The 25,827-nt window shown below is 45.6% G+C and overlaps 1 protein-coding gene across 5 annotated transcripts in view; it reads right to left on the bottom strand.

Annotated features, from left to right (window-relative positions):
* Nucleotides 1-4,986: 4,986 nt before the first annotated feature.
* The window catches only part of NSUN6 (NOP2/Sun RNA methyltransferase 6), a 52,258-nt gene continuing 31,417 nt past the window's right edge, over nt 4,987-25,827 (bottom strand). For all 5 annotated transcript variants that reach the window (XM_039525987.1, XM_039525982.1, XM_039525984.1 and 2 more), the window contains 5 exons: nt 21,057-21,176; nt 14,770-14,914; nt 12,634-12,782; nt 10,304-10,429; nt 4,987-7,820 (listed from right to left, as the gene is read on the bottom strand). In XM_039525987.1, coding sequence (XP_039381921.1) covers nt 7,608-7,820; nt 10,304-10,429; nt 12,634-12,782; nt 14,770-14,914; nt 21,057-21,176 — 753 coding nt within the window. In that variant the 3' untranslated portion in view covers nt 4,987-7,607. The remainder of the gene's footprint in view (nt 7,821-10,303; nt 10,430-12,633; nt 12,783-14,769; nt 14,915-21,056; nt 21,177-25,827) is intronic.

The following is a 25,827-nucleotide window of genomic DNA, read 5'->3' as shown; positions in this document are numbered from 1 at the left end:
TTCATGGAGTAGCTGGTACGGGAACCCACAAGGGGAGAGGCAACTCTAGATTTAATCCTGAGTGGAGCGCAGGAGCTGGTCCAAGAGGTAACTATAGCAGGACCGCTTGGAAATAGTGACCATAATACAATAGCATTCAACATCCCTGTGGTGGGACGAACACCTCAACTGCCCAACACTGTGGCATTTAATTTCAAAAGGGGGAACTATACAAAAATGAGGGGGTTAGTTAGACAAAAGTTAAAAGGTACAGTGACTAAAGTGAAATCCCTGCAAGTTGCATGGGCCCTTTTTAAAGACACCATAATAGAGGCCCAACTTCAATGTATACCCCAAATTAAGAAAAACAGTAAAAGAACTAAAAAAGAGCCACCGTGGCTTAACAACCATGTAAAAGAAGCAGTGAGAGATAAAAAGACTTCCTTTAAAAAGTGGAAGTCAAATCCTAGTGAGGCAAATAGAAAGGAGCACAAACACTGCCAACTTAAGTGCAAGAGTGTAATAAGAAAAGCCAAACAGGAGTTTGAAGAACAGCTAGCCAAAAACTCCAAAGGTAATAACAAAATGTTTTTTAAATACATCAGAAGCAGGAAGCCTGCTAAACAACCAGTGGGGCCCCTTGATGATCAAAATACAAAAGGAACGCTTAAAAACGATAAAGTCATTGCGGAGAAACTAAATGGATTCTTTGCTTCAGTCTTCACAGCTGAGGATGTTAGGGAGATTCCCAAACCTGAGCTGGCTTTTGTAGGTGACAAATCTGAGGAACTGTCACAGATTGAAATGTCACTAGAGGAGGTTTTGGAATTAATTGATAAACTCAACATTAACAAGTCATCGGGACCAGATGGCATTCACCCAAGAGTTCTGAAAGAACTCAAATGTGAAGTTGCGGAACTATTAACCTAGGTTTGTAACCTGTCCTTTAAATCGGCTTCGGTATCCAATGACTTGAAGTTAGCTAATGTAACGCCAATATTTAAAAAGGGCTCTAGGGGTGATCCCGGCAATTACAGACCGGTAAGTCTAACGTCGGTACTGGGCAAATTATTTGAAACAATAGTAAAGAATAAAATTGTCAGACACATAGAAAAACAAACTCTTCAGCAATAGTCAACATGGTTTCTGTAAAGGGAAATCGTGTCTTACTAATCTATTAGAGTTCTTTGAAGGGGGTCAACAAACATATGGACAAGGGGGATCTGGTGGACATAGTGTACTTAGATTTCCAGAAAGCCTTTGACAAGGTCCCTCACCAAAGGCTCTTACGTAAATTAAGCTGTCATGGGATAAAAGGGAAGGTCCTTTCATGGATTGAGAACTGGTTAAAGGACAGGGAACAAAGGGTAGGAATTAATGGTAAATTCTCAGAATGGAGAGGGGTAACTAGTGGTGTTCCCCAAGGGTCAGTCCTCGGACCAATCCTATTCAATTGATTCATAAATGATCTGGAGAAAGGGGTAAACAGTGAGGTGGCAAAGTTTGCAGATGATACTAAACTACTCAAGATAGTTAAGACCAAAGCAGATTGTGAAGAACTTCAAAAAGATCTCACAAAACTAAGTGATTGGGCAACAAAATGGCAAATTAAATTTAATGTGGATAAATGTAAAGTAATGCATGTTGGAAAAAATAACCCCACCTATACATACAACATGATGGGGGCTAATTTAGCTACAACGAGTCAGGAAAAAGATCTTGGAGTCATCGTGGATAGTTCTCTGACGATGTCCACGCAGTGTGCAGAGGCGGTCAAAAAAACAAACAGGATGTTAGGAATCATTAAAAAGGGGATAGAGAATAAGATTGAGAATATATTATTGCCCTTATATAAATCCATGGTACGCCCACATCTCGAATACTGTGTACAGATGTGGTCTCCTCACCTCAAAAAAGATATTCTAGCACTAGAAAAGGTTCAGAAAAGGGCAACTAAAATGATTAGGGGTTTAGAGACGGTCCCATACAAGGAAAGATTAAAGAGGCTAGGACTCTTCAGCTTGGAAAAGAGAAGACTAAGGGGGGACATGATAGAGGTATATAAAATCAAGAGTGATGGTGAGAAAGTGGATAAGGAAAAGTTATTTACTTATTCCCATAATACAAGAACTAGGGGTCACCAAATGAAATTAATAGGCAGCAGGTTTAAAACAAATAAAAGGAAGTTCTTCTTCACGCAGCGCACAGTCAACTTGTGGAACTCCTTACCAGAGGAGGTTGTGAAGGCTAGGACTATAACAGTGTTTAAAAGGGGACTGGATAAATTCATGGTGGCTAAGTCCATAAATGGCTATTAGCTAGGATGGGTAAGAATGGTGTGTCTAGCCTCTGTTCGTCAGAGGATGGAGATGGATGGCAGGAGAGAGATCACTTGATCATTGCTTGTTAGGTTCACTCCCTCTGGGGCACCAGGCATTGGCCACTGTCGGTAGACAGATACTAGGCTAGATGGACCTTTGGTCTGACCCGGTACAGCCTTTCTTATGTTCTTATGTTCTTAAGCAGTTCGGCAGGGAGGAGCCACCTTCTGGAGGCACCAGAGAATCAGAGTGTCCTGCTTGTGGCAGCAGCGAGCCCCAGCCATGGAGGAGCTGGCATGGTGCGGGGGGCAGCAGCCCTGCAAAGGCAGCGGTGGCACTGCTAGCGGGGAGCAGCTGCACCCTCCCACCCCTCCTGCCCAGTCTGTGGCCTGGCACCCCTCCAGGGGCACCTGTAGGCTGCAGTGGATGTATGTGGGCACCAGCCCCCATGTACCCCCTGGCTTCCCCCTCACCTAGGGTTACCATATTTCAACAATCAAAAAAGAGGGGCGAGATGGGGTGGGGGTGGCTCCTGCAGTGGATGCATGCAGGCAGCAGGCCCCGTGCGCCCTCCAGCTCCTCCCTCGCCGTGCTCAGGCTCTGCAGCTCCCGGGAGTGTGAGCTGCCGCCGCCCCTCCCACAGCAGGCTCAGGTCTCCGTGCCCTGGCAGCTCACACTTCCGGGAGCCACAGAACCTGAGTGCGGTGAGGGGGAGCCAGGGGCCATGCTTGCCCGGGCTGTAGCCCGGTGCCCCCCCCGGGGCGCTCCTGAAGTGGATGCATGCTGGCAGCGGGCCTCATGCACCCCCCGGCTCCCCCCTCGCCGCGCTCGGGCTCTGCAGCTCCCAGGAGTGTGAGCTGCTGCCGCCCCTCCCACAGCAGGCTCAGGGCCCCGCGCCCCGGCGGCTCACACTCCTGGGAGCCACAGAATGAGTGTGCTGAGGGGGGAGCCAGGGGGCGCGCCTGCCACCAGTCTGGGGTCCCGGCCGCCGGCCCCGCTTCACTCAGCCGGCCACGCACGCTAAGTGGAGCCAGCGGCCGGGACCCTGGCTGGCAGCTGCGTGCCAGGCAAAATCAGCTCGCGTGCCAAAGGTGACACGCGTGCCGTAGGTTGCCGACCCCTGCACTAGAAAGTGAAACCTATTATAACCAGGCCAACCTGTCACCATACAGAGAGTGACTGATTAAAAGGGAGCACATTATATAAATTTTATATTCTCTCCCTCTCTCATTCTTGGTCTAGTAATACTGGAAAGGAAAAACAAGTATCCAATATAATTTTGAGCCTAAATGTCCCCTTAATGTCTTTTGCAACAAAGCAGAAACAGTTACAGCAGTGTAACTTCAAAGCTTAGCACTCATTTTTCATGACAAAAATACTAAACCAGCATCCTTCAACCGTTTACTTTTTTTTTAAATGTCAGCCAAAAAAAATTTAGTAATTATTTTTAAATTAACTTCATTTAAACAACACTATTTTGTTGTTTGTTTGATTATTCAGGATGTTTTAAAGGGCTTGATAATGCTTACAAAACAATCAGAGTTGCTTTTAATACAACTTCAGTATAGAAAACTTAAGGAAAAAAGTTCAGGTTGAGTCAACTGATCACATTCATCCATCCCACATCCCCACACAGTAGAAAAGTCAGGGTAACCAATCTCTTTTGGTAGATTATTTTTCTCTTACAATACAGAGAGACACTATAAGGGAATAATGCTGTGTCAGAGCAGCTGGGAGAGGCAGTCCAGGTGGATAACTGCTGGGGGATCAGAACCTTGATGTTTACACTAAACTTCTGTAGTTCAAAGCGGAAGGGAAAATGACCTACAATTTTCACTAATTGCTTTGGTTCAGAAAAAACTTGTAGCTGGATTTGAGCAGTAAAGAAATTTGGCCTTTGGCATTACATGGTGGGGTGGCAGTGGGAACAACTGAAGCTGGGGTTGTTTATAATTTAGTTACAAAAAAAGGTTTGTTTCTTCCTGAGAACTCCTCAGATATAGGTCAGTTGAAATCAGCTTCAGCACAGTCTGATCTCTGCTTTAGACCAGAGGTTTGTGATTTTTTTAAAAAAAATCCATGTAGGAAAGATCACAACAGGCCTGACCCAGTTCAACACTCTTGACTTTTTCAAATTTGCTCTTGCACAACTCCTGCTATTAGTGCAAACTGAAAGCAGCAGCTAAGAAGCTCCTACTCTTCTCAATGTACACGTGTTAGAATACAGCCCATAGTGTCATAATTTACCTTTACAAGATTTAATTCCCGGCATTCCCCTCAAAAGAGGATGGTGCCTTTTACTAGTGTTGGCATACCGTGCAACTGCCAGCTAATAAATCCTATTACTAAGCAGTCAGTGTGGCCATGTCCAGGGTAGGAAAACAGGTTCTATTTTTAAAATGTGTTTGCTAGCTAACACATTTGAAGTAACAGGACTTCACAGAGGACTTTGCACCTAGTGTACTTAGGGCTAATCAAAGCACTGGTTCGGCTAGTTATGGTTAATCCTCGGGGTAGCCATTTAGGTAGAGAAGAGCTTTCAAACTGATTCCTTCCCCCTGTGAGGAATGGCTATCGCTTACAGCTGATGTATGAGATGATAAACATATACTATAAACAACCTTGGCTAAAAGCAGAAGCTAAATTTAAGAACAAACCACAGTGACATTTGAGTAACAAAATTATATAACTTGTACTAGGTTGTTTTAATTGCAAACCAAGCAGTAGCATCTCAGGCAGGAAACACTGAAGTGAACTCAAACTATTTTACTTTTACAGAAGGAAATACCATTCATGCTGTTCACTCAAACCAAATATAGTTTTACTTCAACACTCTCACTTTATTTAAGTAATAGTTTTAAACAAAAGTTGTCAGTCAAAAACAAGGGACAAATTCCCCCATCAATCCCTGACTGTAGGTTGTTTGAACTGCACCCACCTTTTTCATTCCTACACAAGCCCTAACACTGTCTATGTACACCAAATAGCTGGAGGCATTCAGGATTAGTATACATTTTTGCAGGTTTATTAAAGTTAACTGTTCTCATTGCCATCTTTTTTAATTCCCTTCTCAATTTGGACCCGATGTCTCCTGATCAGCTAGCGTTTCAGCCACTTGCAAAGTGGATTGTGACGTTTTCTCAGATGGCACTAAGCACTGAGTGCTGTCTCTAGCAGTTTGTCATATATTCACCACCACATTAATGTTTCAAAGGAGAGAGGGGGAGAGGAAGTAGCAAGTTACCATGATGTCATTGATGACTTGGAGTGGAGTGTATGCTTACAAAAGTTGCAGATGACACCAAGATAGGAAGATGTTCCAGGCACTTTGGGGGAAAGGATTAGAATTCAAAATTACCTTGTAGAATTGGTCAGAAATCAAAGTACTTCACTGAAGGAAGAGAAAAAAAATGAGGACTAATTGGGTTGGTGGTAGTCCTGCTGAAAAGGAGTTGGGGATTATAGTGGCTCACAAACTGAATATGAGCCAACGATGTGGTGCAGTTGTGAAAAAGGATAATATTCTGGTGTGTATTAACATTAACGTTTATGGAAGATAACAGTCCTGTGCTACTCCATAGTAGTCAGCCTTCAGCTGGAGTCCTGTGTCCAGCTGTGGGTGCCAAACTTTAGGAAAGACATGGATAAATTGGAGAAAGTCCAAACACGATCAATGACAATAATAAAAGGTTTAGGGCACTGGTCCCCAAACTGTGGGACACACAGAGAAACGTTTGGGGCAGGGAGAGCCTGGCAGGGCCCAGGTCAACCTCAACAGGCAGTGAGACAGTGCTACCCAGTTCTGCCCCAGATTCAGCAAAGGCTTCGCACCTGACCACCAGCCCCAGCCTTGACCCCTGGCCAGGATTCTACTCCTAGCCCTGTCCCTAGCTACAGCCCCTTACCCCTGTGCACCTCTGGGAAGTTGCAGCCATGCTCTCGGTGCCGGGGGGGGGGGCGGGACAGGGGTAACGTCATGACCCTGAAAAGTTTGAGGACCACTGATTTAGAGAATCTGACCTGTGAGGAAAGATTAAAGAAAAATAGAGCCTGTTTAGTCTTGAAGACTGGGCGGGGGGGGGGGGGGGGGAACCGGGTAACAGTCTTAAAATATGTGAAGGGTTGTTATAAAGAGGATGGTGTTCAATTGTTCTCGTACTTTCCATGACCATGGAGACGCAGTGGGACGAGGAAGATTTTCCCTAATAGCTATAAAGCTAGTTAAATACTAGAACAGGCTTTCAAGGCATGTTATGGAGTCCTGTCATTGGAGGTTTTTAAGAACAGGTTGGACAAACACCTATCAGGGATGGTCAAGGTTTAACTGGTTCTGCCTCAGTGCAGGGACCTGCGCTTGATGACCGTGAGGTCCCTTCCAGCCCTATATTTCTGTAATTATAGGATTAGATGTCACAATCTGCCAGGTAGAGACAGGAATGTGATACTCTGTGCCATGAAAAAGCTGAGCTATTCACCATCTCAATGGCATATATTATTAGACTGTAGCCCTCATGATGCAAGTGATATTGGACTTTAAAACTGCCCCTAGTCAATTAGTCCAGCAGTGCTGTTTCTGAACTGCTCCAGGCTTACAAATGGCAAATTTGAGCTTTAAGCACTGTATCTTTCATTCCCTGAAGGGAGAGGGGCAGTATACATATGCTGCTGTAAAAAATACATGCTACAAAGCCTATTGTATTGTGTGTCTATAATCAGAATAGAGAAGCTTGCTTATAGTAAAATAAAGGAGATGAGATGTTATAATTATTAATTTATAAAACAGCTCTTTGTGAAATGCAACTATTTCACATCACTATTTAATGATGCAGTAATTTCTAAATTCCCTATAGAAACTATCATTCTTTACAAAATTTGACTTTATATTTTTCAATGTACTTAATCTGGATTTTTTTGCATTTTATAAAATTTAAATTCCCAGAGCAAAACCTGTTCCTATGCAATACTGTACACATTAAACCAACAAGTTAAAACAGAAAACAAGCAGTAATCTAAATGTGCAATACTGTACACAAAGTCAACAACCAGTAATCTGAATCCATTTACCTTTCCTTCCGCCACTGACCTACTATAAATACAAAAGCTAATGGAGACATAAAAATGAATCAACACCTCCTGCAACTGTGACTTTCTTGTTCCAGATCTGTGGCTCTGTCCCAGTAAAACAGCTAGGAGATTTTACGGCATCTATAAAAAACCATGTCATCAGCCTGTTGGCTTGACAACAATGCATGAGAAGACACAGTTAACAGTTGGACCATTCTTAACTCAAAAGGTGTTGCTAAATGTCTATTTGCTGTTCGATTTAATAAATTTCGCAATAAAAAATCCTATACAGTCTTTATTTGCCAGCAAGATCAGGTCTTCTTCCCTGGAATCCTGCAAAGAGTTAATATCCATTCCATGTGAAGTCACACTGGATGGATCAAACCTCTGCAGCAGCTTCAGCTGATCAAGTGACAATCCAGCTCCCATCATGCCTTCTCCTCCAATATGTGGTTCCTTTTTTAAGTGAGAAAGTAAAGCAGTTTGTTTACATTAATCTGCAATTACTGTTGTTTTGATTAATTAAAAATACACATTAAAATATGAACTCAACAAGAAATTATGTATAGAAGGATGCAGTGTAACATACTAGTAGAATAATTTTAATTGAACATCTTTGGTATATTTATTATACAATTTCTATCAGAGCCAAAACCAAGCTGCTTCTAGCTGCTGGAGTTTGTTCTGTTGTATCTGTTTCATAAGGAAAAGGAAAGAGCATCTTAGCTCATGCTACTGGAGATCTATTTACAAGAAATCATAAAATGTCTATGGAAATATTGTGGGAATGCACCGTTTAATGTCACTCCCTAATCTGAAAAATTAGACCCAAAAGACCAGTACTTCATACACATAATACAGGTGGTGACCAAAAAAAAAAAAATCTATACACTATACAACAGGTACAAGAAGGTAGCACATTTAGTCTTAAAGTGGCAGAAATGTAATCCCAACTCTAGATCAGTTGGTAGCAGAATTAGATAAAACTGTTCGTCATTCAGCTGAAATATCAAGTATTTAAACACAGTATGTGCCTGCTACATATATAGCTCCATGGGAAACGATAGTGAGTCAAAGTTGTTCAACTTCATGAGTGAAATCCCAACAATACTGAAGTCAATGCAAATTTGCCATTTACTTCAATGAGAATTTTGCTTTATAATTTATCAGGATTTTTTTTTCTGCTAGTAAACAAAGCATTTCATTTTGGATATGGTAGGTGTAACCTGGAAACTCCCAGGAAGTGGATGGCAAAGACGACTGTATTCATATCAACAAGCAATAGAGGAAACATGGGCATATGATAATCTTCAGCACAAGTCCCAGCTCTGTTAAATGTTGGATAGTACATCTTTTATTTTCTTCTACTGCTAAACACAACCAGCCTCCCTTATTGTCATATCCCTATCCCAAACTCTCTCTTTTTTTTTTAATTTCAATTAAAAGATGGACCAATTACTTGATCTAGGCACATTAACTAAGTGCACATTTACAATATTTACATGCTAAACCGAAAGTCAAATTGACTTTTCCTCAACCAATTGTTAATCCAGTAAAATTAACAATTAATCCCCTTAACACCCTGCCTAAGTGGAAGCCTAGGAGAATAGAACTATAGCTGGTCTGATGATACAAATCTCTCAAAGTACTAGTATAAACAGTGAGAGAAGTATCTTAGACTAGCTGCATTCAAAGATCCCATTTATTTTCATACCTCTACTATCTGCAAATATTGGCTCTGAAATGAACTAGATATTGTAACAGAACTATTTCAGCTGACATGTCTATGTTTCTGTGCATATATGTCATATACCTCTGGCAGAATGACAATGCCTTTGACTAATCGTGGTTTTCACCTGCGGCCCCTGTGACATCCTTAGGGCCATACAGGTAATATTGGATGCAGCCCACATAACACATTGTGGGCCATATATGCTGCCCACAACGGTAATTAGGTTGAGAATCACTGCTGTGCAAGGGTGACTTGAATATACAGTATTAACAACCATCTTTGAATTCTTCCCCACACCCCACCAGCAGTTTTTTAAGTTTTCTTCCATCATTAACATGATTCTTACAGCTATTTCAATAGCATTAATTACATTTATTTTGCCCTTCCTGTGAGGTACTGAAATAAAAGAACAGCAAATATAAATATGCATTAAGAACAAGACCTACACGGCAAATGCTAGCCTGTCTTGAACTATATCTATGATCCCTCTCTGTTTTAAATGACTGACTGGTGTACAGATACATGAAACCACTGCAGTACAATGGTGGGAGTATGAATGTAAAGCCATTTAATCTCCCTTCAGTGAACTGCAATTAGATATATGCTGATTCACTATGAAAATCACCATGTGTTCTATAGCCCTCAGCCTCTCATGTTACCTAAGGTGAAATTGGCTAGTTGTTACAAAGCACATTGCTGCAGCAGCATACAACATCTAGAATGCTAACAGAAGACCTCATGAAAGACCATTTTCCTTGGTCAACACTGTGTTGTCGCTTACTGGTGACAAGACTTTCCTGTTCCTCAAATACTTTTACTTGCATGTCCATTTCTATCTATGGATGTTACATACCAGGAGTTTCAGTATTTGCTACTTAGTGGATTTACATTTATTTTATTGTATTCTTCTGAGAAATATCTTTCCACACAACAGAAAGGAGTACTTTAAGTGTCATGGCACAGCCATTATTGTAATGACACAGATCAAACAGATGTAAAAAAAAAAAAAAATTCCACATGCTGTTCAGATCTGCAGCAACTAAAAATGCCTGCAATTAGGGAAATATGTTTTATGAAATCACATACACTGTTTCTTCACTGTTTCCAGAGTAGCATCCTACAGCAGAATTCTTCACCATATCGCTTAAAATTCCAGTGCTGAAACTTGCATACTGAGTTGCATGTAGTAAACTGAAACTATTCCTACCTGTGACTGAAGCTGGAGGCAGGGAAAAGTTTCCAGGGCCCAGGCGACCTGCTCTTCATTTTCAGACAGTGTAATTGTACATGTACTATACACCAAAGTGCCTCCTGGCTTCAGCAATTTCACTGCCTAGAAAGAGATTCTGGCTCAGTTTGTATGGTATAAACATCTTAAATGCAGTATTATTTTGAACACTATAGTAGTATATTAAGTTTTCTTAAAGGTTAATTATGATTTGCATATTTATCTGGAACCACTATGGTACACTAGGTAAATGTAACACGTATTTAGGCCAGAATCTTTCTGTCTAAGACTCAGGCATACTGCTAATTGTATAGACATTTTGTCCCTTTCAAGGGATGCCATATATGTGCTAACATTTCCAAGTTCACTTCTGGAAGAAGGATCAGTGTTTGTATTACAGAAGCCTACCAATTAGAAAGCCTTTCCTGCCCTATTAGCATGAGAGCTTGTGCATCTTCCTGGGCTCAGGGAAGTGACCTCTCCCCTCAAGATCTATAAAACAGCCCTGTAGAAAGCTCTGTGTAACTCATCCAGATGTAGGTTGGATTTGTTTTCATCAGCTGAAGCCAAATGTGGACATAGAGTCTTTTGATCAATGACTGACAGTTGATGTTGTTCCCACATATTATGACACTATGGTTATTAGTCTGATGTCTTCTGTTGAAACTGGTGGAACAAAAGGATTAGAAAAGAAAATGTAGTTTCTTATTACTTTAATTACACACGTTCAAAGACACACTGAAGAATCTTTACATATCTACATATGTTTTAAGGCTAAAAGATTAATAGTACCTGATACCTGACACAGTCTACTTAGGAAAAGCAGAAGTCTTTTGAAAAAGAGGAAAACAACTGATCTTGTTTTATAAATATCTGAAGAGTTCTAGGCAAGGATTTAAATTTTCCTTCCTCTCTTTGACTCAGTCAGCTGTGAATATGGAAAAACTGAACTGAACACAACTTTTTTTCTTTTCCCATCCTGTTCTGAGCAAGACAATATGCAATGGAGGGATCTAAAAGAAGAGGTGTCTTGGAAGTAGGAACCAGAGCACCAAGACTTCCTAGTATTCAGTTGGTTCTGCTGAGGGTCTATCCAAGAGATGAACATCCCTCAAGTGTAGATTAGTTTAAGATGAGGATACAAAAATGGGAAATCCCCACACCAATTTGATGATACAGGAAATGGTACAGTTCTCTTCAACTTAAGAAGAGCTGAGTGGTTAAATCCATTGCAGTAGGGGGAATTATCAACCGGAGCTTGAAATTTTTATCAGTGAGGTGTACTTGTCTATATAAGAGTGTGCTGGCCTTTTAGGGGCAAGTCTGGGCCAAACACATTCCTACTCCAATCCCACCCCTTTTAGGTCAGGTATTCTGAGAATGATGGCTAGAAGCAAAGCCTGCTGGAAAACAGGGCAGGATATATAGGCAGAAAAATTACTCCTGGTCTCTCTCATTTGGAAAATGCTAGACCTACTATAGGTCTCTGTGATAAGGAGGGAGCTGGAGAAATGCACCAGCTTACTGGTGGGGCTCACCCAGGATGAGGAAAGGCCTGGTGTGGGTCTCTCTCTGGTGGGGAAGAGCTGGAAGGAACAGAAGCTTGTCAAGGAGGGCTCTCCAGGAGCTGTACCAAGCTTGCTAATGATTCCCTGCTGAGAGGGAGCTAGCTAATGAGCCCAAATGGGGCAATGTGAGTCAAGAAGCCTGTGACAGGACCTGAAAGGAGTCTTACAGACTATGCAGAAGACTGCCGGGGAGAGGTGAAAGAAGGTGTCGGACAAGTCCTGGGGCAACAAAGCAGCAGCATAGTCTTGAGACCTAGTTATTTAGAGGCCTAGGCTTGGCTTACACAGAAGATGAGAGGAAAGCCTCTACACTTTCATTCTCTGATCCAGAGGAATGACCAGGGAAGACCCTGGAGAAAAGCAATGTCTAGCTCAGGCTGAGCCCTGCACTAAGAGCTGGGGGAAGGCAAAGGTCCATCAGCAGTGCCAGTGGCCAGGACTGAAAGTCTGTGACCCAGGGAGCAGCAAAGAACTGGTGTAGTCCCTACAATCAAAGGGAAGGAGTCAGCCCAGGAACAGGGAAGCATTATTTTATAGAAGCCCTTCATTTCAGACTTTTATTTGCTCTGGATGGAAGACTTTTGTTCCTCTGGACAATACACCACACCATCCAAGTACCAGAGAGCTAGGAGAAACTGAGGGACGACTGTGTTCAGATGAGGTACGCTGCACCCATGTAATCCTTAATTGTAAAACTATTTATGTGCAGTTTTCTTTAGCTGCTTAATGAGTCATACATACCGTGCTGAAAAGCTTGCGTTGCAATGGCTGATAAGACATCACTTCTTTTAGAGTCCAGAAATAGGCCATATTTGGTCTCTGTCCCATCCCACTACAAGGAACATCAAGAAGAATTCGATCAAATGACTCTGCTGAGAATGGAGGGCCTTCTGCAAAAGGCAATTGACATTTTAAAAAACTGCAGCAAAACCAGTTAGTTATACATTACACACAGCCTTTGTTTCTCTTCTTGAGCCTTCATCTGTAGATACAGATGCTCCCCAGGTTACACAAGACCCAACTTACGCAAATTTGCACTTACGGAAAAAGTTCCATAAACCAGAAATAGGATTTTTGAGTTGCGGACATTTTTGCATAACATATGGGTATACGTTTCTGACTTACACAAAATTCGAGTTACACAAGGCTTTCTGGAACGATTGCGTAAGTCGGGGGGCATCTGTAATGACAAGCTGTCACTGAATGTCTGACATGAAGTGTTTGAGGGTTTGTGTTCTATATACTGTGTCTACAAAAGTGACCTAATCTACAGGTAAGGAGCAGCACAGCTAGTAATGACTGTGCAGATTTCATTTCTGAGAAGGAAGCATTTTACTTATGACTATCTTTACAACACTGTGAACTTAAACAACTTGAGATCTATCTAGGCTTAGCATTTCTCTACCCTAATTTAATGTACTGAAAGTACAATATTTTAAAAAAGTGCCAATGAAAACAGGACTTGGGTGGTAAACTCTGGAATGTGACACAAGGTGGCTCCAAAAATTACAATAAGAACAATTCAGAGTTGCTTGTGTGGAGGAAGGGAATTTGCAGTTATCCTGAATCTGTCCCTTCTCCTGAATCCTGCTGGGCTGTACAACCCAGAATTTCTTACAATAACATGAATAGGGTGACTCCTCAGCTCAGGATCTCAGAGGCAACAGAAACTGGTTCCCCATATACATCTGGGAGTAGACAGCGAGGGAGAAAGTTGTATCTACTCATGCCTACCAAAAATTCAATTTAGATCACAAGTGAAAATGAGTGATGGCTTCATCCTACAGCTACCCGGCGATATGCCAGCGCTCCCCAAACAGCTATATTTTGCAACTAACTGGGATGACTAGCAGCAGTTGCCTAAGAGAGACTGTGGACTAGAATACAGAGCATTTGCAAGACTTAAGATACTTAAGATGTATAGTAAAGCCTGACGATTTTACCTGTACTATGCCTGGCACTTTCCACTGCTGCTGCTTCCTCACCTGCATAAGCACTAAATGCCACCTATTATAAAATACATAAATATTTGCTGAAAAAAATTACGAAAATGCTACATTTGACCTTGGAAATCATTCTGACTGCAAGTTATGGGGCATTAACAAGGACTGCCCCACATGTGGAAAGTGCATGAATTATGCAACCAAACCCTTAGTTTTGCTAGCTGCTGACCTTGCTGAACTAGCAGGAAAAGGCCATTAACAGTTCCTTTTGGAAAAGATACAGTTTAGTTTGCATAGCAAATGAAAAAGAATCAAAGACAAAATATACCATTTAAAAATTTCCATCCTGGGAACAGAACCAAAGTCATCAATACAGCACCTCAGAAAAGCAAATGAAATGAACCTAAAATAAAATGATCTATGCTTCTCTAGCACCTCCCACCTGTCTCTGTTAAATAGCTATACAAACATTAACAAACTAAGCTTCACAGTACTCCTGGGAGTTCAATATTAATATCCCCATTCTACAGACAGGAATTCAGAGCCACACAGAAGCTAAGAGATCTGCCAAAGTCACTTATGTGACAGAACTAACAAAACCCCAAAAATTCAGAGTGTGGGATTAAACACTATCATGAAGAAAGGCTTAGCAGGCAGTCTCTCTGATATTATCTGGAGAAGGAATGAATGCCTCCTTAAGCACATTAGGCTGCAATAAGGACAGACACTTAAGAATTTTGCATGTGCAGTGCTGAGAGACTGATAATTGCAGAAGACTAGAAAGTAAAATATCCACAGTGTTGAAGCATCCTGGGTATATGCCAATGTTTCAAGGACTTTGAATATTGTGGCAGGTTTAACAGCACTAGCAAAAATATGATTATCATTTTCTTCTAAAAGACAATATCAAAATTCTTAAAATCATTTACTTTACCTTGCCCATCTTCTTTCTTCCCAATGGCAAGTGCCTTAGTTCCATCACAGCAAAATGCTTTAATACAATTCAGCTGCAACAATTCTGCATTCTGCCTGATTTTTTTGACTTTGTTAGCTATCTTGTCCATGGCTATCACTTCACCCTGAAAAAGTGAAGTATGCACCAAGGTAGTGGTTAAAATGATGAGCAGCAGCAATACCAGTTACCTTTCATTTAAGCTCCAATTCGTAACACACACATTTTTCTCTACTTTAAAAATAAATTCTGATAAGAAAATTTTAATCTAAATTTTGTGGGGTTATTTAAATGGGAAGAAAAAATGTAATTAATACATTCATAAACATTTTTCCTGTTTTCTGATCATCTCTACAACTGGTCAGAAAATTTTCATTGAATATTTGACTAAAAATGAGGCAGAAGGAAATCAGTAATGTTTTCATATTTATCAACCAGCTTTAATTAATATTTTAATGGACTCCCTCCCCAAAAGTGTGTATATTATCTGATGTACAAGATTTCACTCAAACATTTTAGAAATATTATTTATTTATTAAATGCAACATGGAAAATGATAAATGTAGGGGGAAATGTACTTTACAACCAGAAAAGCAAAGAAAGCAGACAAATTAGAGGAGCCTTATTTTATACATGCTCAGGAAGTACATTAATTTATATAATTCCAATTCAACAACTGCATTCTCCTGAAGGTTTACTCCTGTGGTCTGAGGTTGGTAGAGTCTCTGGATAGAATTAGTTACACGTAATAAGAGGAACACTTTTTTCCTTATAAATCAAAAATATTTAATGTCTAAAAGTTGCAGATGCAGCACCAAATTATGAAAAATGTCTCTCATGCAAAAACTATAGATGGAAGTAAATCAATGGCAAAGGCACATTGATAAATAGAAGCTCCTCATCACCACATTGAAGCTCTTTGTTTGTAAATTTCATGGCTTTACCTACTGAATGCCTAATGCAGGGGTCGGCAACCTATGGCACGCGTGCCAAAGACAGCAGGCGAGCCAATTTTTAATGGCACGCTGGAGCCTGTCCGGACTTCAGCATGCCATTAAAAATCCTGCCCAGCCTTGCCCGCTCTCCTCTGCCCTCTGCTCTCCCCGTGGGAGCAGGGAACAGAAGCACAGCCATGCGCACAGGGTGGGCAAATGGCCCCACTCTCCCGGCACGGCAAGCCGCGGGGTCCGCGCTCCGGGGCCGGAGCGCTGTCCGACTGCCCCAAGCTGCCGGCCCCTCCCCTGGAGCCCTGCCGCCGCATGCAGTGCTCTGGGGGGTTGGGGCTGCGCGCTCCCGTGGGGCAGCGTTTGGCTCCGCGGGGAGGCAGACATGCTCCCTGCTCAACTGGAGCTCTGCCGCCGCCGCGCGCAGCACTCTGAGGGCCGGGGCTGTGCTCTCCGCCCGGGCAGCGTGTCTGGCTCTGCGTGGAGCCTCAAGGTAAAGGGCCCAGGGCTGGGGGGGTTGGATAAGGGGTGGGGGCAGTCAAGGGACAGGGAGCAGGGTGGGTTGGATGGGGAGGTGGGGTCTCGGGGGGGTCTCTGGAGGGGGCAGTCAGGGAGCAGGGGGGCTTGGATGGGGCATGAGAGTCCCGGGGTTTGTGAGGGGGCAAGAGGTGGATAGGGGTCAGGGCAGTCAGGGGACCAGGAGCAAGGAGGGTCCGGGGGGGGGCAGTTAGGGTGGGGGGGTCTCTGGAGGGGGTGGTCAGGGGACAAGGAGCTGGGGGGGGTGTATGAGTTGGGAGTTCTGGGGTCCTGACAGGAGGCAGGGGTGTGGAGAAGGGTTGGCGCAGGCAGGGAGTCGGGGGGGTTGGATGGGTCAGGAGTTCTTGGGGTCCTGTCAGGGGCGGGGAGTGGTTGGATAGGCATGGGAGTCCCGGGGGTCTGGCTGGGGACTGGGGTGTGGATAAGGGTCAGGGCAGTCAGGGGACAGGTAGGTGATAGGGTCCAGTCCGAGGACAAGGAACAGGGAGGCTTAGATAGGGGGCAGGGTCCTGGGGGGCCGTTGGGGGCAGGGGTCCCAGGACGGGGTAGTCAGGGGACAAGGAGCAGCGGGGTTGGGAGTTCTTAGGGGGTCAGTCACCCAGTCCTCCCCCCTGAGCCCTGACCCCCACACATACACCACGCCCTCTGCCCTGAGCCCTGCACACCCCTCAGGCCCCTGCCCTGAGCCCTGTACCTCCCTCATACACACCCAGCCCTCTGCTTGATTCCTTCACACACCCCCCAACCCTGACACCGGCACCCCCACCCATACCGAGGCCCCCCTCTGCCCTGACACCTACACCCCCCCACATACCCAGCCTCCAGCCCTCTGGGTCCCGGCCCCGCACAGCCTGCTGCTGGTCTTGGGTTCTGGCTGACGGACCCTTGCCAGCTGGGGTCCCGGCCACAGGCCTTGCTCAGCCCACTGCCGGCCTAGGTGAACAGAACGCCAGACCAGCAGTGGGCTGAGCAGGCCGGCAGCGTAAGATCAACATTTTAATTTCATTTTAAGTGAAGCTTCTTAAAAATTTTGAAAACCTTGTTTATTTTACAATACAACATTAGTTTAGTTATATAATGTATAGACTTATAGAGAGACCTTCTAAAAAACATTAAAATGTATTACCGGCACCCGAAACCATAAATTAGAGTGAATAAATGAAGACTCGGCACACCGCTTCTGAAAGGTTGCCGACCCCTGGCCTAATGCATATTTGCAATTTTCCTATATTGAAGGGCTGGCCACTTCCCTAAGCACCACAATGATTATTTCAAGCAGACTGTCACATACAGCAAATTGTATGGCTTTTTAAAGTATACACAACTAATGATTGAAAAGTCCTACTGTGAATGCACGGATAACTACTGAAGTGCATTCTGTTGCAAATTGTAAGATCTCTCTAACTCACCTCACTTTTTATATATTCCAGTCAAAAATGACAATTCAGCTAATAAATGTTACATTTTCTTGAAATTACTAAAATAGATTCCCCCCTCTCCCACCTCCATGTAAAAGAACAATCTCACAGCCCTTTCCTTCAGACTGAACATGCCTTGGTATGGGTAAGTCCTTACACCTCTCTCCCTATACTTTTTCTGGAAGGACATAGTGCTTTTGTGTGTTTTCTCCTTTGTCTTTCTCCAACTGTTAAATTTCATGCATCCCTTTCACATGTAATAGACTTTCTCCTATTGTCAAACATACAACTTTTACTAAGCCTTTCAATATTAAGCACTCACAATGCCTCCACAGTCTGTTCCATCTTATCCATTTTCCCACATCAATTACTAGCCTTTTTTAATTGCTGTTCTTTAAGATGTGTTGCACATGCCCATTCCACTCTTGATGTGCATGCACCCTGTGCACAGTCATTGGAAATTTTTCCCTTAATGGTACCTGTTTGGGCAGCTTGAGCACCCTCTGCTGCTGTGTGCCCCTGCATACAGGTAAAGGGCTACCTTTAGTGCCCTCAGTTCCTTCTTGCCAGACAACTCCAATGCAGAGGGGTAAGTTAGTTGACTGGATAATATGAAAATTCGATACCACTTTAGAGAGAAATCTCAGATGAGAGCACAAGTACACCTTATCCTTAAAAAAGCTTGTATAAGGCCATTCAGATGTCAGAGCATGCATTTTGACCACCCTCCTGGCTGAAGCAATAGCTATCAGGAAAGCCACTTTTAGAGACAGGTGTAGTAAGAAGCACATTGCTGAAGGGTAAAACAGTGGCCCTATGAGCTTTCACAAAACTAGGTTCAAGTCCTAGGAGGGACAGGTTCTCTTATTTGAGGGTACGACTTTTCCTGGGCCTTCACAAATCTGAATGTCATATCACCAAAAAATACAGAATGGTTATCCACATGAAGATGGAAAGCTGATATTGTTGCCAGCTGAACTTCGATAAAAGAAATCGCTAATCCCTGCTGGTTTAGGTGCAATAGATAGTCCAGGACATGCTGGATAGAGGACTGCTTTGATGAGACCCCAGATTGACAAGACATAATAGAAAAATTATTATGAATGTAAGCAGCTTTGGTAGCTTTCTAATATTTAACAACGTTTGTGAGTATTTGAAAAGTCAGGAAGAAAATGTTATTTAATATTTTCCTTCAATTAATATAGAAGATTTCCACTGGGTCGAAGATCCTTGAAGTTCTTTAGCAATGCAAAGCGCTAAGAATGTGGCAATAATGGCTCAAGGTCAGCTTGCCAAATTAAAATGGTTCACACTTCAAAAATAAAGGTTGATGTCACACCATTGAACTCTTTCTGATTGAAGTGGGAGGCGAATATCCTGTAATCTCTGACCACGCTATCTCCATTCTGCTGCCCTTTTCAACAACATATCTGTGCCAGTTAAGTTTTCCAAGCCTGACTTACATCAAGAACAAACAGAGAGGGTCTGAAGTCTGTGGAACAAGAGTTCAGGGTGGTATTGTCAACATTTGCTCCCAGTATTAAATGAGTCTGTGCACCCTCCCCTTGCTATATGGTGTTTCCAGAGCAGATGCTAATGTTAGATGAATGGTCCTGTGATCCTTACTCAGATTCTGAGCCCCGCCTCTGGATGGGGCTACTGCTTGCTAGTCGTCTATTTGGAATACATGTCTGCATCTTCAAGGAGACGATGGAGAAGAAGGAGGAGGAGAAAAGTTACTTCAAGACACCAAGACAAACTCGGCTGTCTCATTAAAAGTTTTTTTTGTTATTTTTATTTTTTTATATAATTTGTGGTCACTCATCACAGACTGTGAATCTCACCATGCATCACTGCTCTATTCATTGAATTCAAGGCAGCATTTTGGAGTTCCATTCCACATCAGATAGTGCTAGGCTTGGATCTCTGACCTGGAGTTAGGCATTTGATGCTGCTCACTTCCAAAGCCATACAAAAAAAGAAGCGCTTCAAAGATGAAAAGGTAATACCATAAATCTTGATATATAATATTGTTAGTTGAGGTTTCTTGATTGGTACAACTTTTGTATTATTTGTTGTTCATCATATAATAAAACAATTTTTTTATTTGGCATCTTGTAGGTGTGAATGTGAGAGTCAACTGAAAATACTTGTCACAGTCTGTACAATATAGTTATTGATGTTAGATTTAACATAATTAACTGTATTGTACAGACTGTGAATGGCAAGGGTGGTAAACAGCTTAAACTGAGACAATAAGAGGCAAAGTTCATTTGGAGACAATATGGTGGTGTGCCTCAAAATAATTAAAGGTGTGCTGCAGCAGAGAAAAGGTTGCAAACCACTTATCTATAAAACTATCTACGATTTACAATGAACACAAATATTAAGAGCACTTGCTAAGGCAAGCCAAGTGATTCCAATGACCACCATGAGAGGAAGAAGGAACTGAGGGAACTATCGGGCAGCTGGGCCTTTATACCAGTGCACAGTGGTGCACAGCAACAGATGGTGCTCAAGTCGCCCAAAAGGAAAAATTTTCAGTGACTGTGCACAGGATGCACACGTACCAAAAGGGGAATGCACATGTGCAATCACTCAAAGAACAATGAGTGTGCTTTAATACAGTATCGTTTCAAACTGCATTATACATTAAAGCTCACCAGAGAATCTTTAGTGCATGCCAGCAGGGTCTACATAGATCAATTAATGTACAACACATGAGTATGCTTTAGAAATCACACTCCCCTACTCAGCATTACTGATCGGTGTAGACCACTCATTAGATACAAGTAGCCATTTCCAGTATCTATTGGATAAACGGTGATTTATTGATTTATTTATTTGCATTGGGGTGTTTTAACAGTGTTAATCTGTTAAAATCAGAAGCCCTATTTATATTGTATTTACTAGTCTCCTAGACTGAAAAACTCCTTGTCTTTCTGTGTTTTGTAAAAAGTTGTGGAGTCTTATGGCACTTTAGAAATAACTCATTATGCTTCCCATACATCCTCAGCTTCAAGGCTTTTGTACATTCCTCGACATTGCCCTACACATTATCAATGCTTTTGCTAAACAAAGATTAGAACACTTTTTAAAAAACTTTGGTCACAAATGTCCACTAAAACCAGATCAGTTAGTTTGAGGCAAATAAGGTTCTATTTGTAATAAGTGACTATGTGAAAAGACAGACCAGTATTTATTTCAATAATTCTGACATGCTGCAAAGTAAGCAGCGTATTCAAATATTAATGGTTTTCTATTTTATGTTATCATTGGATATCAATAGATAAGCGAAGTGAGCCATGCTAATGAAATGCAGGTCAAACCTTCCTTACTGAGATAATAGATGCTCAATGACTTTTCTTACCTGATCATGCATTAATGTTGCAAGATGGGTTGTTTTTCCCCCAGGTGCAGCACACATGTCCAGAATTCTCTCTCCTGGCTGAGGGCTTAAAACATGGCTTACAACTGCAGAGGGCAAGTTCTATCATTAAAACAAAAAAGGTTGAATTAGTGCTTTAAAATAGTCTTGTTTCAGGGATGACAAATGTAGGGAATGTATACTGAAAACCATCTCATCAAGCAGTGACGGTACTCATATTTTTGTTGCTCTCTCCATTACAGAGCTTAAATAATTTCAATTTAAATACTTCATATTAAGTGTATACCTTTCACTGTCACTTTACGTCTCTGGTTGCTTTTCTCCTAAACTTAAACATTAACAATTGAGGCGCTGGGCATTTCCTGGGGATTTATGACTGACTAAGGCAACTATAAAGCTAAATAAAAGAGGACGATACTGTGACTAACGTGGAGCTGCCCTGTAATACCATGTTGACCTGGTTATTAAGGGGGTTTACTGTATGAATGTATTTGTTTAGCTTAATGAAGGGCTGTAAAGAAAGCAACCAGGAAGCAGAATAATGGCTCAAAATAAAACATCCCTTAGCAAACATTTGAGGGTTGGTATGGGACAATGGCAGAATCCTTAGTTCTGGAGTCTGCCTCAATCTCCTGCAGAGCCTACTGATCTGATTTTGAGAGGCAGGGCTGAAAAAGACGGTTACTCACCTGTAGTAACTGGTGTTCTTCGAGATGTGTTGCTCCTATCCATTCCATGTAGGTGTGCGCGCCGCGCGCGGCTCTCTGCTCTTCTCTTTTTAGCAACTCCCTCCGGGCTGCGCGGCCCCGCGGCGCGCCCTGGCGGCGCCGCCATTACCAGCCCCCCCGTCCCGCGTCCGCTCCTCAGTTTCTCTATTCCGGCAGTGGGGAAGGGAAGGGTCTGAGGTGGGTGGGAGCAGGACAAGCTCAAGAACACCAGAGAACACCAGTTACTACAGGTGAGTAACCTCTTTTTTCTTCTTCCCTTGCCATCCATGCATTTCATTCCAGTGATTCCTAAGCCTTACCAATGCGGTGGGGGGCGGTGGAGGCGTGGCAGAGCGTAGCAGAGCGAGCGGAAGGCGCTGTCGTGCTGCTGCTGTACTGACGCACTGCTGTGGGAGGCGTGTGGACTGTGTGACCTGGCTGCTCTACTCCTGTCCTGGATGGGAAAGAATGGGGGCCAGAAGGCTGAGCGCGCGTGCGCGCGTCGTGTGTCTTGCCTGTGCGTGAGGCGGCACGGCAGCGAGGCGCACGCGCCTCGCATGCAGTGCACCAGGATGGAATCAGGATGAAATCCGTGAAATCCAGGCTGAGCGCCATTTCATTCAGGCAGAGCTTGAGACAAGAGCTGGAGGAGCGCCGGAGGTCTTGTAAAGGGAGCCCCAGGGCCGGAGGACGTCCAGACGGTGAGGTGTGGAGCGTTGGTGAGGACAGGTGAGTGAGCTGCGAAAAGAAAGAAAACCGGAGGAAGATCTCTGAGATAGATGGGAAAGGCCGGATGTCCTTGGGAGGAAGGCTGATGTGGTCTGCACTTCACTTTGGAATGAGGACGGACGGTGTATGACCTGCTGTCAACAGAGCGGAGAAGGCGAGACGAGATGGCCACGATGAGTCGTCTTTGCGGGAAGGCCGAGCAGTCAGAGAGAGCAGAGCAGAGAGCACGTGGCCAGGCTCAGGTGGGCGCTCAGCTGGTGCTGAGTGAGGGATCCTTCAGATCCCAAGTCGGAGGGGCGGTGGGGGGCCTGAGGGGAGACCCCTTGAGGAGGCGGGCCAGCGGGTTGGAAAAAGCTGGCGAAGACGGAGCAGGAGCGGCAGGGGTGCCCGACCGGCAGGCAGTGTACCCTTCCGAGATTTCGGAGGAGAGGCCAGAGGTAATCGGCGACCGGGTACCGAGGGACCGCATGGGGGCCTGGGGCAGGCCTCGCTGATAAGCTGCACGCGCAGCTCTGCGCGCTTCGCTGAGGTGGTAGGCGTGTCGAGGTTTCCTGCTTTCAAGCAGAACTTGCCTTGCTGCGCCCCAGCCAACTCTGCCAACCCAACCACAACAACCACAGGGGAACCAGGCTGAGGCATGCAGCGACTGCAGGTGCCTGTGAGGGAGGTCCTGAGAGAAGAGGTCCGCCATAGATGCGGGGAATGGATCCGGCGATCGGGGGGAGAATAGGAGGGCTGCGAGCAGGAGGCAGGCAGGCCAGGCCGGCCGCCGGCGAGGAGAGCACGCCTTGTCCCTCCACAGCGTCCAGCTTGAGTAGGAGGTGCGTGGACAGGAGCGGAGGAGGGGCGTAGAGGAGAGAGAGGAGCCAGGGAGGCGAGGCATCGGAGATGGAGGAGCAGCTGACTGCCTGTCCTGGTACACCACCTGGGCGCAGGACCTCCCTGGAGGCCTGGAGTCAAACAGGTCTATTTGGCCTCGGGAAGATGGTGTGAGGTGGTGGGGCGGCGGACCGACGGGCGGGGGCGGTCGACCTGCGAGAGGACCTGGCAAGGAGCTGCTCCGACGAAGGCGGAGGTCGAAAAGGACCCCATAGCGAGGCGCCGTATAGAGGATCGGGAGGACCGGGCCCCCAGGATCAGGGGAGATAGAACATGGCGCCGGTGTTCAGATAGCTCAGTCTGTTTGTTCAGATAGTGTGCGCCGCCACGCAGACCGTGTGCTGGAGGGCGAGAAGAGCCCTGTGGGATCAATCTCAAGGGCTCGGTGACTCAAGGGAGCGTGAGGGAATCGCAGACAGAGACCCGGGGTGGCCAGGTCCCCCATGGCCCCCCAGAGGCCGGGGCGTCTGTAGGCCAGTGTGCGGGTGAGTGACCCCCGAGCCGGCGGGGCGACCAGAGACCCCACCCGGACCACAGACTCAGTGAGCCAGCCCGTGTCCACCCACCCCGTGACCACCGGTGAGTGGGGTGGCCAGGGGAGACACTATATCGTGGGGGCCCAGCCGGGAGCGCTCGACCTAGTGCACACCGAGGCGAGTGGGACCGAGCAGGTGACAAGCCCGGAGCGGGCAGGTGTGCACACAGGCTGCTCGACCCGGCAGGCGGAGGCCGGCGGCGAAGGCCCAGACAGGGCAGCCGGCAGGAGGACGACCGAGGCAGGTTTGGCGAGCGAGGGGCAGCAGGGAGGCGAGGTTTCCCAGGTGGGCGGAGGGGAGGAACTAAGACCGGGCTCCGGAACTCGGGTGGACGAGAGACTGTTGTGAGGAGACTTCTCGAGCACCCTGACAGGCATCTCGGACACGAGAGTGCCCACGAATCAGCCAGACCCGACCTGAGCCCAGCCAGTGACGTGACTGCACCGTGGATTCCACACCGGCGGAGACCCAGCCAGGGCCGCGGTGCACATGACGCGTGCTGCGGTGACCATCTGACCATGAAGTGTGCGCGGCTCAACTGGTAGTGAGCCTCGTTGGCAATCTTGAGCGCCGGTAGCCTGTAGCCCACCCAGATCCAAGGAAGGGGGATAAGTAAAGCCTCCGAGTAAGCAAACAGGTCCCCAGTCTCCCAGATCAAGGAAGGGAGAAGGGTCCCATGGGTTGCCATCGACTAGCTGCCCAGAAGAAGACTTGTTCCAGGAACCTTGCCCCAGATGGGGAGAGGGATGAGGAAATATCTGGGATGAGGAATATCTGAGCACTCTGGAATCCACCTGCAGCAGGGAGGGGTCTCGCAGGAGGACCACCTCGAGGGGAGGGAGACCTGCTGGGAGAGAAAGAGGGGAGGAGAAGAGGGGTGGGGAGGAGGGAGGGGGTGCCTGGTGAGGGGGATTCAAGCTGGGTGGCTGCCTGAGGAAGCTGTGAGGGTGCTGTGGAACAAAAGGGACGAAAAAGCTGAGGATGCGCGGAAGGAAAAAAACATCAGATGGGAAAGGGATGGTGGCTGGCTTCTGGTGGTGGCGGGAGCCCTCAGCCTGTGGCCTGGACTGGTGGACCCGGGCCGGGAGCCCCAGCTCGATTGTTAAACGCGCCGCCCCTGCCCGATGGGAAGGGTGGTTGGGGCCGCGCGGCGATTGAACGGGCGCGTGCCGGGGCGGGTGGGGTCGGGTGGGCTGCTGGTGGCCTGCGGCGCTGGTAGTGTGCATGCCTAGCGTGAACGTGAAAACAGGCCCTGGCCGTGCGGTCTGTCCTCTGGCGCCCGAATTCTTTCAAAAGGGGCCCTGCATGTTTGTACTGCATGTCAAACGGAGCAGGCCCTGGACCCATGGTGGAGTGTCCTGGAGGCCCCTGCCTGTCGCCGGGAGGTCGTCCCTTTATGCCACCGTTCAGGCACCCGCGCCCCTTCATGCAGCGGCGGGGAGGGGCGGAGAGTCCCCCGGGGCAGCCAGAAGCTTGGAGGGCACCCAAGACTTTAAAAAGCCCTCTGATCATTGGGGGCACCCCAAGATATTATCTGAGAGTTGGATCTGGACAATAGAATATGCATCCGGTCAAGTCCAGCGCCGCTGGCCTCCTGGCTATAAATCGCCTAATAAACGCCGTCCATGCGCGTCCCCTCCGCGGACTTTGGCACCACAGAGAGGGTAACGCGGTGGGCAGGTGACTCACCACTGGGCCGTGGGGTCGGTGTATGTACAGGTACCGCCTGAGGGGGGGAATAAGTGCTTTTCCAGATGGCGGCATTGTTCCAGGGGGAGGAAGGTGACTGCCAGATGGTGGCATTGTTCTTCTGGAAGGTGACTGCCAGATGGTGGCATTGTTCCCTGGGATGTGCCACTCTGGCGGAGCGGGCTGCTCTTCCGGCCTGCCTCTCGGGGTCGG

The sequence above is a fragment of the Mauremys reevesii genome, linkage group 2 (assembly GCF_016161935.1).
Source record: "Mauremys reevesii isolate NIE-2019 linkage group 2, ASM1616193v1, whole genome shotgun sequence".
In the NCBI taxonomy this organism is placed as follows: Eukaryota; Metazoa; Chordata; order Testudines; family Geoemydidae; genus Mauremys; species Mauremys reevesii.
The sequence above is the reverse complement of the archived record's forward strand: the minus strand, read 5'-3'. Positions and strand labels throughout refer to the sequence as shown.